The sequence below is a fragment of the Puntigrus tetrazona genome, unplaced genomic scaffold (genome assembly GCF_018831695.1).
Source record: "Puntigrus tetrazona isolate hp1 unplaced genomic scaffold, ASM1883169v1 S000000142, whole genome shotgun sequence".
In the NCBI taxonomy this organism is placed as follows: Eukaryota; Metazoa; Chordata; class Actinopteri; order Cypriniformes; family Cyprinidae; genus Puntigrus; species Puntigrus tetrazona.
In genome coordinates, this window is record NW_025047819.1 from 22,310 (window position 1) to 40,838 (window position 18,529).

At 43.1% G+C, this 18,529-nt stretch overlaps 2 protein-coding genes, 2 long non-coding RNA genes and 1 pseudogene across 4 annotated transcripts; all 5 read left to right on the forward strand.

The window, feature by feature from the left end:
• Positions 1 to 624: 624 nt before the first annotated feature.
• LOC122332683 (sulfotransferase 2B1-like) lies at positions 625 to 3,598 on the forward strand. Its single transcript, XM_043230061.1, has 6 exons — positions 625 to 760; positions 1,995 to 2,119; positions 2,197 to 2,323; positions 2,668 to 2,762; positions 3,204 to 3,243; positions 3,489 to 3,598. Exons 1-6 carry the CDS (start codon positions 625 to 627, stop codon positions 3,596 to 3,598), a joined length of 633 nt encoding a protein of 210 aa, XP_043085996.1.
• Positions 3,342 to 10,393, forward strand: LOC122332687 (annotated as a pseudogene).
• A 169-nt stretch (positions 10,394 to 10,562) lies between these two features.
• On the forward strand, positions 10,563 to 11,362 carry LOC122332681. Its single transcript, XR_006248512.1, has 3 exons — positions 10,563 to 10,877; positions 10,958 to 11,123; positions 11,320 to 11,362. It is a non-coding gene; the product is annotated as an uncharacterized LOC122332681 (long non-coding RNA).
• A 2,339-nt stretch (positions 11,363 to 13,701) lies between these two features.
• On the forward strand, positions 13,702 to 14,582 carry LOC122332686. Its single transcript, XR_006248513.1, has 3 exons — positions 13,702 to 13,833; positions 14,071 to 14,309; positions 14,401 to 14,582. It is a non-coding gene; the product is annotated as an uncharacterized LOC122332686 (long non-coding RNA).
• A 297-nt stretch (positions 14,583 to 14,879) lies between these two features.
• Positions 14,880 to 15,926, forward strand: LOC122332684. The gene is made up of 4 exons (XM_043230062.1): positions 14,880 to 14,959; positions 15,063 to 15,474; positions 15,564 to 15,692; positions 15,786 to 15,926. Exons 1-4 carry the CDS (start codon positions 14,880 to 14,882, stop codon positions 15,924 to 15,926), a joined length of 762 nt encoding a protein of 253 aa, XP_043085997.1.
• Positions 15,927 to 18,529: the final 2,603 nt, after the last annotated feature.

Genomic DNA, 18,529 nt, shown 5'->3' on the forward strand with positions numbered 1-18,529 from the left:
CGATGTCCCATAGCGCCCCTACGCTTATTAGGTTAAAATATAAGAATAATATAGAATAAATATATTTATTATTGACGATAGAAAGCAACAGCTTCATAAATTTATGACCTACAAAAGACTGAACTGATTTTGAAGCACACTTCTAAAAATATACTAATAAAACTAATGCAAATTATTTTTATATTATTATACATTTTATTATTTTATATTTTTATATATATATATATATATATATATATATATATATATATATATATAATTTATTTGCTATACTTGTTCAAATATACTTTTTAAAGTGCATTTATAGTGTAATAAAGCAGACTTTTTTTTTCTACCTGGGTTGAATGGTATGGTAGTGTTTGTTGGAAACATCTCATGATCACAATATTCTCCTTCATACAGGATTTAAAGCACAGCGTGATACGTTTCTCTGTCATCACCAATCCGTTTGAAGATACGTCCATAATGCCTGTTGCCTTATCAGGACCGTGAACTTATTGCACAAGGGGACACAAGCGATTATGACATCCGTTTGGCTCCTCTACATCTTGACAAACACTTGCGAAACGCTTCAGGTGGCGGCGCTTGAGGCAGAGCTTTTCATTCGTGGTGCGCTTCAGAAAAATGGCGGAGGCCGAGCTGTACTCGGTGTATAAAGGTGTGTGCGTGCGAAGGACCTGCATCCTCAGAAAGCCTGAAATACTGCGAGGACTTCGCTTTCCGTCAGGCAGCGTCCTGATCGTCACTTACCCCAAATCCGGTGAGTCCCGGCGGCTCGGGGATGCGGACAGCGCCAAAAATGTCACTATTGCAATTAAGACTGCTCTTTTGAAAGCCTGGTTAATTGTATTGAAAGTGCACTTGTAGATAGGAAGCGCATTTGGGTGGCTTACTTCTCAACACACCTGTGCATTTTAATATCAGATTAAAAGTTTTATTTAAAAAAAGGACAGACTGGGGATGGTTGCAACACTTTTTATGGATGGAAAAATTTTAATACATTAAACCCACATGTGCACGTATGATAATAAATGCACAATTTAAGCTTGAACAGACAAAGGTTAAAGGGATTGTCGCAACATTGATTAAAATGTAATAAAAGTGTTATATAACACCGTATTTCAATTTCTTTATTTTAAGATGTAAATTATTAAATTAGGTGAAATGGCTGAATACTGACTAAGACTAGTAAAAAGAACAAGTAACAACCACATTTTAGTTAATTATTAGCCTTGGTCTACCATAAACATGTAACATAACACATTGCGGCCTTTGAGATTATGTAGCTCACTTAAAAGGGAGGATGCCGGATGTTGAAAGGTTGACTTATTAGTCTTGAAATTACAACTGTATTATGTTAATGTGTTAATGAAGGTTTATTTGTGATAAGATAACATGCTGCTCTCTCACCCATGATGAAACTTGCTAGCTATGGCTTTAACGCTTAACAAGTATGCCAAAAAAATCACTGATTTAAATTATATTAACAAGCGATGCTTATAATTTAGGCGGTGTGAGAAATATTCTCGACATTAAAAATATAAACTTTTTTTACCGTAAAATATTTTTTTAACCAAAGGAATTGTTAAAAATGGCCGGATTTCTTTCAGATCGGGGAGGGGCCAATTGAACACGTTCAGTATTCCTGATTGGAGGAATGTTGCAATCGTCGTGTTTTAATCATCATTTGTTGCATTTTAAAAAGTGCACTTACTTTGATGTGCTGGCTAGCTAAAGCCCACGAAGTAAAAGTACGATTATAATTGTAGCTGCACTGTTACAGTAAAAGTTAATATGTAGGCTACTAAATGGCAGCGCCATCATTACAAATCTAGCCTTTAATGCATCGCCATGTTGGTTTAGCCACGTTTCTGTGTCTGTGGCGACACCGAGCTGCTCTTTGCTCTTCAGGAACAACATGGATGCAGGAGGTGGTTCCTCTGATCGTGGCGAGGTGATCTGACCCGGTGCTGACCGTGCGAACTGGGACCGAGTGCCATGGCTGGAGGAGCACCGGGCCATCCTGCTCGGTCTGGAGCAGAGACCTTCTCCGCGCGTCTTTGCGACTCACTTCCATCGCCACATGATGAGCGAGTCCTACTTCAAAACCAAGCCCAGGGTAAAAACAAAAACACACACGCGGCGAGTCTCACGCCGTTTCTGCTCCGTTAACGCGCGCTTGTCTCCGTGCTTCAGGTTCTCTATGTCATGCGTAACCCGAAAGACGTGTTCACTTCCTCGTTTCACTACTACGGAATGGCCTCGTACCTCGTGAACCCAGGGAGCCAAGACGAGTTCATGGAGAAGTTCCTCGACGGGACAAGTATGCATCTAAATATCTTCTCTGTGTGAACGTCTTCAAGACTATCCTCTATAAAACAGCTTTCCTTCAGAGTAGTTTGACCGGATGTGACACCAAAACTAAATAAAATGTGGCTAAAATATATTTTTTAAAAGCGTCTAAAAATGCGGTTTGCCCTCCATATATTTGCATTCAACGAATATCTGTCCCATTTGCTGAAAAAACTTAATTTGTTGCGTAATGAAAAATTCCATATTTGCATATGCAGATGTGATTCATGGACACAATCTTTTCCTTTTTGCTTTGCAATGCAGTTATCACAGGCTTTGTAAAACCGACTCAAGCGCGATGTCTTTTATCCGCAGTCATATTCGGCTCCTGGTTTGATCACGTCAAAGGCTGGATCGGTGCTGAAGAACAGGAATCCATACTGCACATATTCTACGAGGAGATGATCGCTGTAGCGTCGCTTTATCGATTCATTTTTTACTAGCTTAAGTTCTGCAGGAACAGCTCTTTTAAAATGACACTGGGCGAAGGACTTCTCTGTGAAATGTCCTTAAAACACCTCGGTTGATGCAAACTGGTTTTATTTTATATTAACCTACAAGTGTGATTAAACGTGAGCATTCAAGGTGTCTGGTTATCTCATGATAACAGCATGTTGTAACTTTGCCAAATAGTCCAAGGCCTTTTTCAAGGTCTCTCGGGTGTAACGTCCTTGTCCTCGAGTCCTTGTATACTTAATTGAACTTAGAGGCGTCGAAGTCCAGCAGAGCGTCCCTTTTACCGTTCCTCAAAGAGCATTTCAAACTAACAAAGGAGGCAGCATGATGCGCCTGTAGCGATAAATGTGTGTTCTTCGTTGGTTTTACGCCGCGATCATGCGACTCTTCTCCAGGACCTGAAAGGCTCCGTGGAGAAAATCGCCAAGTTTCTCGGTAAACCTCTGAGTCGGACGTGACGGAGAAGATCGCGCCGAGCACTGCGTCTTCAAGAACATGAAACAAAACAAAATGTCCAACTTTTCTCTGGTTTCGGGCAATACATGGACCAGAAAAAATCGGAGTTCATGAGGAAAGGTAAAAGACTGCTCTGTTTGATCATGCTAGAAGAAAAATACCATTTGTATCCAGTCGCGCCGTGCTCAAAGTCACCGTTTTCTTGTCTGGTTGTGTTCTCTCAGGAATCGCCGGTGACTGGAAGAACCATTTCACCGAAGCCCAACAGCAGCGATTTAATTCGGTATACAAAGACAAGATGAGAGACGTGAAATTCAAATTCACGTGGGACTGAAAAAACGCATGCATTTAATCAGATTTGCTTCTTATAAATCTTTGATGCACATTCACAACAAGACTTAAAAAAAAAAAATATTACAAGACAATTTTGCAAAGCATTTTGAGTAAAAACTATTAAATAAACAATAGTTGCATCTATACTATTAATTATTCTTGTTATGTGTATCATCCTTACGTTGCACTTGAGTTTTACGATTAAAGATATCACTGAAAATTAATAACAGTTGTACTGTTTATGTTGCTTTTATTTATTCAGGTAGTACGGAAAGAACAGTTGTCTGGAATAAATGCTTAACGTTAGTTAAAGTAACTAAATGGTCTAATAGGTAATGTTAATACGACTAAATATGACCGTTCTTGATTTTGGTGTCCAGTAAAGATCACGATCTTGTTGTCTATTCTACCGAAACCCGATCGAACTTATTGAAAGAGGGCTCCGTGAACCACGTGACCTCGCGGCGGCGAGATCAAAGAGCGGCTCCGTTTAATACACGAGCTTCACAATAAGAGTCGAATCACTTACTTTATAATTCACACAGAAGGCGGTGGCGCTCTTTTACACGAGAAGAGACCCGTTCAGGATCTCGCTGCTTTCGGTTCGCCGCTCGTTTAACCGCAAGCCGCTTCAGAAAAATGACGGAGGCTGAGCTGTACTCAGTGTATAAAGGTGTGTACGTGCCGAAGGACCTGCATCCTCAGAAAGCCTGAAATACTGCGAGGACTTCGCTTTCCGTCCAGACGACGTCCTGATCGTCACTTACCCCAAATCCGGTGAGTCCCGACGGCTCCGGGGATGCGGACGAGCGCAAAAGTAACCCTGGCTTTTTTCTCTGTTGTTTATATTTTATTCATCTTTGTTTTGTCCTTATACACTCTTCCGTCTTCGTAACTTTCCGTAATATAACTTTACATTCGACTAGCTGCTTTAGGGACCGTCTGCAAAGTTACCTCTTAGTACAAAAAGGAAGTCAATCAGTTATTGTTTACAAAACTATAGCAAACGCCTAGTGTGCAAACTGACTAAATATATTTAGCCTTTTTAGCTTTCTACATATCCTTACTGTCTGTACAGTACACGGATATTTCAGGAAGTTATTTTTGATGTTACAAAGAGTTATTAATGTTGAAAGTTTGCGATACCCGCTTTACTGGACGTACGATGCACAAACATGTTTATCAAAAACTATTGTAATTTACCAAAAAGGCTTTTTCGTGTGTTTTAAAGGTTTTAAAATTAAACTTAATATATCTAAGAATCTGTCAGTTTCTCCCGTTACTGCATGTACAGTGCGCAAATATATGCCATGTCACGTTCCCGGACTTTGTTATTGTTTTCGTCTCGTGCCATGTGTTCCCTGTGCCTGCCTTTCCTCCATGTTAATTGTATGATTGTCTGCAGCCGTGTCTCGTCAGTGTTGTCAATTACCTCGTGTATTTAAGTCCTGTGTTTTGAGTTCTGTTTGTCCCAGCGTCGAGGTCCTTACCTGATGTCTACCTGTGATTATCCTGCCTGCCTGTTCTGCCTGCCTGCCTGCCTGCCTTTATATCTTTATTTTGTCATTTTTGAGATTAAATCCATTTAAGTTTATTTTATCTCGTTGTGTGCTCTCGTGCTTACCACACAAGCGTGATGAACGCTCGGACCTACAAAGTGTAAATAGCGGCGTATTTTCCCCCTTATTTTTATTTTTTTTTTTGCCATGTTTGCCCAGTTTAAAGACCCAAACTTCCTCATCCGCCTGCTGGAGCAGAGGATTGCTCTCTCGAGGACTACACAGAACTATTCCTCGAACTGGCCAGCGACTCTCGCTACCCGGACTGCTCTCTGCTCGAAATCTATTTCCTTGGACTTAACACCTCCAGCCAAGCGCAGCTGATCCGGAAGCGGTCCTCGAGAAGCCTCGCCGCGTCACGTCAGTGGGTGCTGGTGTCCTGCAAATCTACAATGAGGTTGTGCCCGAGGACAACGACACCAGCCCCACTCCAGATCCAGAGCCCAACTCATCCCTTCACCGCATGGTGAGCCCCAGCCTGAGCCCACTGCTGACACGGGCGGGTCGGCGTGACCACGGACCCATCGTCACAGAGAGGCGACAGAGCCGTGGGGCGTAACAGGACCGAGCCGTATCGTCAGACCAGGTGCGCGAGCCAGCTGGCGGAGCTCCCGCGGTGGAGACAGCCGACTGCGAGGAGGCGCGGAGTGGAGCTCCGCCCACTACACATCGGCTGAGGATGAGCTGATCATCCACCTGGGGCTGCTGGATCTGCAAAGGAGCTGGATGATGTGAGACTTGGACTTGGACTTAGACTGGGCACCTCCCCTGTATCCTGAGTTCCTGTTCCCGTTCAGCTACCCAGTAAGCCGCTGGTTCCGCCCAGCCGTCCCGTTAGCCCGCTGGTTCCGCCCAGCCGTCCCGTTAGCTCGCTGGTTCCGCCCAGCCGTCCGTTAGCTCGCTGGTTCCGCCCAACCGTCCCGTTAGCTTCGCTGGTTCCGCCCAGCCGTCCCGTTAGCTCGCTGGTTCCGCCCAGCCGTCCCGTTAAGCTCGCTGGTTCCGCCCAGCCGTCCCGTTAGCTCGCTGGTTCCGCCCAGCCGTCCCGTTAGCTCGCTGGTTCCGCCCAGCCGTCCGTTAGCCCGCTGGTTCCGCCCAGCCGTCCCGTTAACCCGCTGGTTCCGCCCAGCCGTCCCGTTAGCCGCTGGTTCCGCCCAGCCGTCCGTTAGCCCGCTGGTTCGCGCCAGCCGTCCCGTTAACCGCTGGTTCCGCCCAGCCGTCCCGTTAACCCGCTGGTTCCGCCCAGCCGTCCCGTTAGCCCGCTGGTTCCGCCCAGCCGTCCCGTTCCTGTGCCCGCGCCACGTCGCGCTCCCTCCAGTGCCCGGCGCCGCGTGCGCTCCTCCAGTGCCCGCGCCGCGTGCGCTCCTCCAGTGCCCGCGCCCGCGCTCCCTCCAGTGCCCGCGCCCGTCGCGCTCCCTCCTGTGCCCGCGCCCGTGCGCTCCGTCCGTTCCTGTGCCCGCGCCCGTGCGCTCCGTCCCGTTCCTGTGCCCGCGCCCGTGCGCTCCGTCCCGTTCCTGTGCCCGCGCCCTGTGCGCTTCCTCCAGTGCCGCCTCAAGTTTTCCCACCCTCCCACCCTTGCCACACCACGTCGATGGATCCCAGCAGCCCCTGCGCTCATCCTCAGCTCACCATCCGGGCTCGCCGCAGGTCTGCCGGTCTCCATCGCCGTCGAGGTGAAGGATCCTCGCCTCGCCGTCCTGCCTCCGAGACCCAGACTCCTCCTCGGCTCGTGACCCGTCGGCTCCCCTGGGCTCCTAGCTCCCTCCTCTACACCGTGGTCCGTCAGTCCACCAGCTCCACCAGGCTCCATCGTCCCTCCGGCTCCGCCTTGGTCTGTCGTCGACCATCCGTCGCCTCGGGATTCCTCTCCTCGGCCGCCTCGTCCCTCCATCCCACCGGCTCTGTCAGGCTCCTCCTTCCCCTCGGCTTCACCTCAGTCCTCAGTCGCTCTGGCTCCGCGCGTCCTTCCCGTCCCCGTCTCGTGTCAGTCGCCGAAGCCTGCGGCGTCGCCCAGACCTCAGCGCCTCGGCGTCACCCTGGCTCTTCGGCTCTCCGTCTCTGCCTCAGTCTCCTCCACCACCTGCTCCGCCGCCGTCGGTCGGCCCCATGGCGTCGATGGCTGCTCCTCCTCCATGGCTCCTCCCTCCGTCGGCTCCACCTTGGACCACCATAGCTGGGCTCTGGATCTCCTCCTGCTCCGGACTCCTCCTGTCTCCTTCCTGGCTCCTCCCTCCGTCGGCCCCACCGTGGACCACCATAGCTGGGCTCTGGATCTCCTCCTGCTCCGGACTCCTCCTGTCTCCTCCCTGGCTCCTCCCTCCATCTACACCTCCTTGGACCCTTCTGCCTTCTGCCTGCCCCATCCTGGCTATCCGTCCTCCACCAGAACCTCCTCCCAAGACCCGGTATCCCCAAATCCTAGTCATCTTGGTTTTTGTTTGTGTTTGTTTGTTACCCTTTAGGTGCGAGGGCGCACCTTCCGGGAGGGGGGGGTAATGTCACGTTCCCCGGACTTTGTTATTGTTTTCGTCTCGTGCCATGTGTTCCCTGTGCCCTGCCTTTCCTCCATGTTAATTGTATGATTGTCTGCAGCCGTGTCTCGTCAGTGTTGTCAATTACCTCGTGTATTTAAGTCCTGTGTTTTGAGTTCTGTTTGTCCAGCGTCGAGGTCCTTACCTGATGTCTACCCTGTGATTATCCTGCCTGCCTGTTCTGCCTGCCTGCCTGCCTGCCTTTATATCTTTATTTTGTCATTTTTGAGATTAAATCCATTTAAGTTTATTTTATCTCGTTGTGTGCTCTCGTGCTTACCACACAAACGTGACACCATGGAAAAAAGTGCAGTAATTTACCAATATGTTTTTTTCATGTTTCAAAGCTGTGTTGAGAGATGGAGCTAAACTCTGCAGGACACCGACCCTCCAGGAACAAGCTATATAATACCTATAATACCTTACTTTCTAGTTTTGAAAGTCGGCATGACTGTAATCACTGTGAAAGCTGACTCAATGAACGAGACGTCACTCTAACAAAACTATTGCTTTTAGAAAATGCAGTTGCAGAAAAATTGTTTTCGTGACAAAACCAGTTTTGGAGAGGAATGTGTGTAATGTAGAAACATGGCTGTGCATGTTATTACGTTTAACAGATTATTGTTAACCGGGCAGGAGATAACATCATTTTGGGAATACAAGTTCCCAAAATGCACTTGTGAAACCACGTTTCTGTGTCTGTGGCGACACCGAGCTGCTCTTTGCTCTTCAGGAACAACATGGATGCAGGAGGTGGTTCCTCTGATCGTGAGCGAGGGTGATCTGACCCCGGTGCTGACCGTGCCGAACTGGGACCGAGTGCCATGGCTGGAGGAGCACCGGGCCATCCTGCTTCGGTCTGGAGCAGAGACCTTCTCAGCAGCGTCTTTGCGACTCACTTCCATCGCCACATGATGAGCGAGTCCTACTTCAAAACCAAGCCCAGGGTAAAAAACAAAAACACACACGCGGCGAGTCTCACGCCGTTTCTGCTCCGTTAAACCGCGCTTCTCTCCGTGCTTCAGGTTCTCTATGTCATGCGTAACCCGAAGGCGTGTTCACTTCCTCGTTTCACTACTACGGAATGGCCTGCGTACCTCGTGAACCCAGGGAGCCAAGACGAGTTCATGGAGAAGTTCCTCGACGGGACAAGTATGCATCTAAATATCTTCTCTGTGTGAACGTCTTCGATACTATCCTCTATAAAACAGCTTTCCTTCAGAGTAGTTTGACCGGATGTGACACCAAATCTAAATAAAATGCGTCTACAAATGCATTTTGCCCTCCATATATTTGCATTCAACGAATATCTGTCCCATTTGCTGAAAAAGCGTAATTGTTTCAGTAATGAAAAATTCCATATTTGCATTCGCAGATGTGATTCATGGACACAATCTTTTCCTTTTTGCTTTGCAATGCAGTTATCAAGCGTGATGTCTTTTATCCGCAGTCATGTTCGGCTCCTGGTTTGATCATGTGAAGAGCTGGATTAATGCTGAAGAAAAGGAGTCCATACTGTACGTTTTCTACGAGGAGATGATCGCCGTAAGCGGGACTAAACACGCAGCTTTATTTTAACTACGCCTGCAACGGAGCTCATAGGTTTTATTACATTGCAGTAACAGATAAACTTGTGTTTTTAACCCTTTCAATCCTATAGTTTTCACTTTACTTAAAGCATTTATGTATAATGCATTATAAAGGGCTATAAAAGGAGAAAATGCTTTATAATTGCATTACATTATATGTTGCATTAGATAATTATACCTGAATTTGAAATGCATAGGTAATAACCAAGTGTTATAACGCATTAACTATGGTTACAGTTATTTATGAGATTGTACAATGCATTATAAGACATAATTAATGCAACTACTTTTATAATGCATTATATATACGTGACCAAAGCTTGGGTAGTTGTGGGAGATGAAACAAAGTGCTTCTTCACTTCAAACATGTGATCATGGGAATCTTCGCCAGGACCTGAAAGGCTCCGTGGAGAAAATCGCCAAGATTTCTCGGTAAACCTCTGAGTCGGACGTGTGGAGAAGATCGCCGAGCACTGCGTCTTCAAGAACATGAAACAAAACAAAATGTCCAACTTTTCTCTGGTTCCGGAGCAATACATGGACCAGAAAAAATCGGAGTTCCTGAGGAAAGGTAAAACCGCGTAATATAAATGCACAGTAAACTTTACAATAATTGACACCATCGTTACGACTGAATGTAAGTCGATGGCATCCAGATTCACTCGGGGTCACTTGTCTTGCTCTGTCAGGAATCGCCGGGGACTGGAAGAATCTGTTCACCCAGGCCCAAGAGCAGCGATTTAATGCCGTGTACGAAGACAAGATGAAAGATGTGACATTCAAGTTTATGTGGGACTGAAAAAATAATCATACTCGCTTTTAATAAGCATTTTATATTCATTTTTAACCTTTTGTTGCATGCTTTTTTAATTGTAAGTATCAAATGCGCAGTTTATACACTGTTGATAATTTGCTCTACGAAAGTAATTATTACTAGCTACTAATTATGTCTAACAGTAGCTAATTACTCTCTTTAGGTATTGCATAATTACATTCTACACACTGTGGCATATATATGAAACCTCTTTTCATTTGTTAAAATCATATAAAATGACATTATTGAAAATGTATTACTATTGAACTGACTAAAATATTAAAAAACACAGATTTTACAAATCCACCATTGTTTGATTTCTTGTTGTTTTAATGCATTCTAAGATGCAATGCGCTGCGCTCAATGCACTTTTGACAGATTTAAATGTAAATAGGAGCGATACCTGTCCGCGGCGCTAGAGGGCGCTAAAGCGAAACTACAACGGAGCGGAACCGAAGAAGAAGAGGCTTAGAAACGTCTCGCGCTGTGGTTGCGTCTCTGAGGGAATAAATCACGTCATCCTTATTTACGCGTTTGGCGTTCAAGGAGCTAAAATATATTACAACAGAACTTACTTATAGCAACCACTATTTTGTGTTATTAAATATTGTATATATAATATAAAACGGACGCGATGTTTCTTAAGGTACCTATTTAAACAGCAAAAAATCTAGTTTCCCCTCTTGACAGATATATAAAAGCCACAATTCAATTTAAAATATCGCTTTACATTGTGTCACGAAGCCCTGCACTGATTCAGGTCACCTGGAGTCGTTTGAAGAAGTGGCTGGTCAGTTTCATGAATCAAATGATAAATCTTTTTTTTTTTCTGAGGCAGATCAACTGAAATGTTTTTGTTTAAACTCCCAGCGAATGTATAGCTGGAGAACATCTCGTTTTAAATGAGAAGACAAAGGTTGGAAGGTGATGGCGAATAAACAGGGAACGGACAGCGGCCCTCAGAGACATCAGGGGCCCCCGGTAAGGTCAGGGGCCCCGGATGAAGCGCTATCTTCAACATCCGGAACAGACCGAAGTATTGTGCCTTTACAAGTTATATGCAGTTTTTGACAGCACTTTAGTTTGCGGCAGGGGAATATTAATTTGACGTAAAATTCATGCATGCCAGAATAAAAAAACCCTGGCTATATCAGGACGTTAAAATGATTTGTTGGCGAAATGCAATCAGATTTTCCAGTTTTGCCGTTTCTGATCGAATCTTGCTTCCTCAGGCCTCTCGCTGTAAACATTGAAGGAGGAGGTCGTCGACTTAATCGGAGCTTTCCAGAAGGAATCGAAGTGTCCAGGTTGACCTGTACGTACAGGAGAGTCACGGCAAGAGGTTTGGACCGTTAAGCGCTACGGCTTGGAAGGCCTTCAGGAACTTTTCGAAGAGCTTCGGTGATCAAGTGCTCGTGGAAAGGATTTGCAATAAAAACATGATCAAGACCGCAAACCCTGTTCGCAGGACTCAAAAGTTTCCGTCTTTCAAGGTATGAAGTGAAAGCATTTCCTTGGTTTGTTAGAGTCTAGAGATCTGGACTGGTTAACAAGAAGTTTATCCCTGTCGGACAGTTCATCTATCAATATGTTTATGGTATCGATCATTATTATTTTCAGTGAATATGTAAAGAAATAGTTAAATGTATTTAAAATATACCTAACATAATAGGTGTAGCATTACATCATTTGCTCACCAGTAGATCAACTGCAGTGAATGGGTGCCGTCACAGAAAGAGATGATAAAATCATCTCCATAATCACAGCACTCAATTAATATCTCGAGAAGACAAAAGCAGTGTGTTTGCTAGAAACAAACCCATCATTAAGATGTTAATGATAAAACTAAAACAAGTCCGTAATCCACGCCATAAATGCGATATAATCCACCGAAAAGGCCGTCTCGTCTGAATCGGGAGAGAAATATGCTCTATGAAATTATTAAGAAAGTGTTAAAACATCATAATGATATTTTTGTTTCTTACAAACATGCAGCTTTTTACGCCATGAGTCGTTAACTGATGAACGGAGTGGTGTTTATTACCATTCTGACGGCACCCATTTACTGCAGAGCAAGAGATGCAACGCTAAACTGCTCCAAATCTGATGAAGAAACAAACTCATAGACGTTTTTAACGGCCCTATCCTATGATGTCCTTGTATCTAATTTCCTATCAGTAAATCACGTTTATATAATCGTATAACTCAATATATTGTATCGGCATCTCAAAAAAAACATCTGTTAAACAACAAAAATAATATGGAAAATCCATTTTGGAAGCTTTTTTATTTTCTCGGCGCTGCAAGCTGTGTCAGAATGCACACAGTTAACGTTCGTACCAAGATTTTGTAGTTACTCTGATTTCGTTGTCTTCCTTGTCCCTTTAACTGGCAAGCCTGTTAAGTATCGTGTCTCAGGAAATGTAACAGCGTTACGTTATCTCCGGCTCCAGCTGGTAACTGAGCTCAGCCCCGAGTCACATGACTTCATGAACACAAAGACTATTAGATCAGCTGAGAGAGAGCGCTCGTGCGGGAAAACGAAACCTAAGCCTGTGGCTCATGCTATCCTCAATCGTTCCAAACAAGCACACTGCATGCTCACTGTGTTGATATGAAGCCTTGCGGCATTTTAAGCTTTTCTAGCGGCCTCTGTTCAAACAGGTAGGATCTTCTTTAGACCGATAATGGCTGCTTTGTTTACTAGAAATGAGAGTAATGCTGAAGGCATTTGCGTGACTTTCAGTTTTGTTTCTCATGATGCAGTGCATATTTAGGATGAAGGAGAGACTAGTATAAAACAGCACACAATAAATTAGTCATTCAGTTTGGACAGGCATTCAATGAGTGCGTACACAGGGTAAGACCTATGCTATTATTTCAATTGTTTGTCGTTTTATATTATTCCTATTCTGTTTTCCTAATTTATTTCTAAAGGTTTATATTGTAGCGCTTGGCATTGTTTGTTAAAGTAGTAACAAACGGCATTTATTAATCTTAATTTAAGCATTTAAAGCCAAACATTGGGTGTTAACATTATTAATGGATTGTAAGTTAAAAGAAAAATGTATTTCGTTTAACTGACGTCAATAAAGATTAATAAATGCTTGTTATTCAATGTCAACATCTATATAATTAATTACTGTAACGTTGTACTGTTTATTTAGTTATATATTCTAAGCTGTGTTATTGTGAGGTGCATTAAGTATTTAGTATATTATTTAGTAGTTTATTTATTAAGTATTTAGTAGTTATTTTGTAGTCTGTTGTGATCTGCTTTTGAAAACTAATTTTTCCTGATTTTAATTTATTATATTTGTAGCTTTGACTATAATGTACCGTATATTAGGCATTAGTTATCATCCCAAGCCATTCTGTGTTTTGAGGATTGATTTTCATCACTTGTTTGATGATTTCTCTTTTGCATTGATATTCAGCAAAGTTATATTTAAGATAAATGCCAAATTATTATCTATGTAGGTCTAAAGTAATGTTTGTGCTGTTTTTACAGATGCAAATATGGATGACGCAATTCGTAAGAAAGTGATCAAAATAATAAAAAAGCATCCACATGGGATTGCTTTTAATGAATTAGCAAGAGGAGGTCTTTGCTCAGAAACATAAACAGGCCCTTTTGCCGGCTGAACTGGGCTTCCCTTCAGTGGAAGCCTTTGTGGACTCTCTTGGCGGGGATCTGTTGGTGGAAGATGGTGTAATCTTTCACAAAACCAACATAGTTCTTTCAGGTACATCTAGATTCATTAATTTAGTTAATATAAGTATAACTGTTTTGCAAAGGATTTCTCAAAAAGTGCACTGTAATAAAAGAGAAGTATTGGATTCCTCTTTTTTATACAAAAAAAAAAGTTTAATATAAATATATATATATATATATATATATATATATATATATATATATATATATATATATATATTTAATATAATAATTTATTATTATAATTTTTCTTATAATTTTTATACAGATGAAGACTTTCAAAAGACGTGCAGAAATGTTGTGGATTTGGTAAAAAGCCACCAGGAAGGCATTCCTCTTTCAAAACTAGCAGCATTTATAAAAGTGAATATGGGAGGCCTCTGATAAAGAAAGAACTTGGCATCTCATCGATAGCAGATTTCGTTGACTCTCTGAACCCAGAGCTATATGTAATAAATGGCCAAATTTTCTACAGGATTGCCAAGGCTAAAGCTTCAAGCCATACAGGTAATGATTTGTTTCTGATGTTGCAATATAATAGTTCTGTTCACTCTCACATGTGTCCTCATATGCTTTTCTTTTTATTTTATCTTATCAGCACCACCCGTGCATGTTAATGGGGTTTTTAAAGAAGTTGTGGAGCTGGTTAAGAACCATCCCACAGGCATTCCTCTTAGGAAGTTGTCCATGTTTTACAGTCAAGAGTATCGGCGTAACCTCACCGTGTCAGAGTTTGGTTTCAGAACAATCACCTCCTTCGTTGTTTCTCTGAGCGATGAGCTAGTGTGTGGAGAGAAAGTCTTCCACAAGAATCACAGAGCAGCACCTGCAGCCCAACACCTGCAAACCTACCAAGAGTGAACAATAACTTTCGACATCTCTGCGAAGCCAACAAGCCCTGTAGTTACTTTTGGAGCTGACTTTGCTGAAAGAGGTAGTGAAATGACGCAAAGAGAAACTGATGGAGAAAGTTAAAGAGGTTATTAAAGCGTATCCAGCATAAGTCATTCCATTATTGAATTGCAGAATGGCTACTACCTACCTCCTATTGGGTCGACCCTTCCATTAGATCTCTACATGTCACTTTATGACAACCATACAGCTAAACAGCCTACTTCCTCTTGTCTTGTTGGAAATAATAAGCGAGCAGGAGCAAAGTGCCTTGAAAGTCTGAGAATATACTTTTTTAAAGTTATGCATTATTGCATGTTCTTAAATCTTAAACTTAATCCGCTTTTTATGCTTGTATGGCGCGCAAAGAAAGATTATCGAGGAAGTAAAGAAGGTTCAGCCCGTGCGTGTTGTGGTAAATGAACAAGTGGGTCGGTCCAAGGCAGGATCTCCTTTTAGCCGGTTTCCAAATTTAACCGTCTCACCCACAGCAATCCCTTGTAATCTGTCCACAAGTGACTTCCCAGTTCTTGGTACTACGGTGTCCAGAACTGAGGAGAAGAAAGCTGAAGGAGGAAAGGGGCCTGTCTTCAATGAATCCTACTACAGCCAAGTGAGAGAGGTCCATGGTGCTAACATGAGAGCAGCAGAAGCCTTGCTGGAAGATGAAGACAATTTTGGGAGACGGAGAAAGACCATGAGCTCAAAGGATGTGAACTGTTTGGTAGAGGATGTCATGAGAGCCCTTGCAGGCGAAGGAGAGCATGTCACCCTCGACAGGGTCTGTGTCTTGTGAAATAACAAACCAGAACAACTTTTTGCTCATCACAATGTAAAAGTGTATCAATTTTATTTTGTGTTGTTGTGAAGGTGATCAGCAGAGTTTGTTCACTTCTGCAAGTGTCCAGCTTGAAAGATATGAATATCGACACTCGTCGGCATCTGCCTGCAGTGCAGGAACTTCAGCGCACCATCAAGGAGATCAATATGTATATCGAGGTACAAGGTCTTGAAAAACCTCCTGGTGCATGTTTATGATTTGAAATTGTGCCTTGACATCACATCATAGATTTGTTTTTCTTTCTAAATCAGTCAGTGGAAGTGGTTTCCTCTATATGCACGCTTTACGAATTGGGACAGGCTTTGGCCAACCTGAAGAACAAGAAGCGCTTTGAAGAACTCCATCTGGGCCCTCTCTGCAAGATCCTCTTATTCACAGAATGTTCAAAATAGACGCAAATACTAAAGATGATGATGTACATCAGATTGCTACAGTGGATATTCTTAGGGTGAGTCGGGTTGGGACTGGTTGTGTATTTGACCATCCTGCAACATAAGGAGTACATCCACTTTGAAATGACTCTCTCACCTATTGAGCGTTCACGAATCTCTGCTTGTTTTAGAGTCTCAGAATGTTCAGGAGGAAAAGCAAGACACCTAGAGTTGACCTTGCTGACTTTCTGAAGCACCTTGCAGACCAGTACAGCTGTGACTCACCGTATGAACTTGGCATCAGAATCCAGAGTCTTGGGTTGCCTATATCAGTAAGATTTGTTGTTTCCCCTCTTTCAGAAGCGTATGATTCAGTATTTGGTCCTCCGTTAGGTTTGGTCCTCAAAGTACCCTTTTCTTAAACAGTATCCCAATGGTCAATGGTAGTCGACCCTGCTCCTGAAGGACTTCCATGTTACAGAGTTTAGCTCCAAATTGAATTAAATAGGTGGATTACTTGAGCATTACAGATAGCTGAGTTGAAGCAGGGTTATATCTGACTCTGCTCCACACTTTTACCTTTTTTCACCTATGTAGTTCACACACTTGTGCCAATCCTGGCTCTCAGCCAGTTCTCAGCTGGGGAACTGGAGCCTACTGAGAACCATCCATTTGTTTCCACACTTACAAAATAGACAGTGGCGTAACAGGTTTTCGGTTGCTACATGTTTTTACATCAGTTTGTTGCAGGTCAGTGTCCAAGTACACAGTCCAAAATCTAGTAGTGCACTATCTTATTGTTTTGTCCATTTCAACATTTGTTGGGATTTTTTTTGGTGCTTGTAGTCCTAAATAGAAGACAAGAAAGTGGGAGGAGGATTGGGATTGGGAGAGGTCCTTAAGGCAGGACTTGAACTTGGGGCGTCCAAAGCACAGCAGCAATATATGTTGGTGCATTGCCCAAGAGACTGTAGGCGACAGTTTCCTAGGTTGTTTGATTGAAACCAGCATTAAGCATGGCTTGCCATATTACTTTTTTCCAAAGTTGAACCGATCTTTCCCGCCCAGAACTCTGGCCAGGAACCTGAATCAGAACTATGTAGGTGGAAAAGAGGTGTATGTGCCTCTGGACTGAATTGATGCAGACAGGATGAGCAAAGTGAAACAAACCACAAAAAGTTTAAGTGCTGTTGAATTAAATGGCATAGAATGAGCAACCAATCAGCTTTGAGGACCAGAACTAACTGCTTTATAATTGCGTGCATGCTAAATCCAACAAGCATATTAAACTGACTTTACTGCATTATTCTGGTGTTATTCACATATCGTGTTCTTAGACATTAAATAAGGCATCTGCTGCTGAGTTTTGCCACATGGACACAGCCAGAGAAGCCATTCAGAAGGAGATTCAGGAGGAGGTGGATGCCAAAATGTTTAAGATCAAGAAGAGCCTGATGGATCCAGCCCAAGGGCCTGTGATGATCTCCCAGATTGGCAACTCTGAGCTCAGGAAAAAATATGCAAATATGACCGCTGCGGATGCAGTAATGGAAGTCTTCATCAATTCTGAAAGTGTCTTTAATAAAAAGTATGACAAAGGTAAGCAACTTTGAGAAATGTCGGATAGGATCATTATCTAGTTTGTTTTGTAAACAAGCCCATCAATTTTAAGAGTTCGCAGACTGGTTTTCTTGTGGTTGGGTGTATCCTAATCACAATAGAAATGCCTACGTGACTGCTTTATCATGGGTGGTGGTTAGTATGTTAGTATCAGCATGATCAATAGTAATAGAATATTGTGTGTGTGTGTGTGTGTGTGTTGCAAAACCCCCTAATAGTGTTGCAGTACTTTAGACTAGACAAACAAAACCTAAGTCTGAGTTTCAGAGAATCTTAAAGGAAAATAACCCAATAATTTATTCACCCCCAAACCATCCAGATATACACGACTTTCTTCTTTTAGACGAGTTTTTAAAAATATATATTCCAGCTCTTCCAAGCTTGGAAATGCTGGTGGATGGTAGCCATTATTTTGAAGCTCCATAAATCGTATATGTCCACTGTAAAACTTACAGGGTTAACATGTCTTCTGAAGCACATTGTTGGGTTTATGTAACAAAATATTTTAAAATTATTACTCAAATCACTGATTTGTGATCACCAGCGACTGTATCTTGCGAGAAAGTCCGTTTCTGGCTTCTTACCTGATCTTTGACTACGAAGCCGCAATCGTAGCGTAAGCTCAGAAGAGTATAGAGGCGAATGAGGATAGAGCAATACTAAATGCCAGTAACAAATTAAAAGGATTTTACTATAAGCGAATGAAGCTTATGTCATGCATCCAGTCAGAAATATTTACAATAGTTACAAAAACCCATCGATCTGCTTCAGAGGACCCTCCGAGAGTGTTTAGGTTAGTTTTATGATAAATGTATATAACGGCCACCATTCACCAGCATTACCAAGCTTGAAAGAGCCAGGATATATGTTATACACATAGGAGGGCTTGGAGGTGAGTAATAAAACTATTCCTTTAAGGTCTGACCGATTTGCATGCTTACAATGCTTTTGTGAAATGTAGCCCTGTGTAGTAAAAATGCAGGTGAAAAGGGACAAAAGTGCAA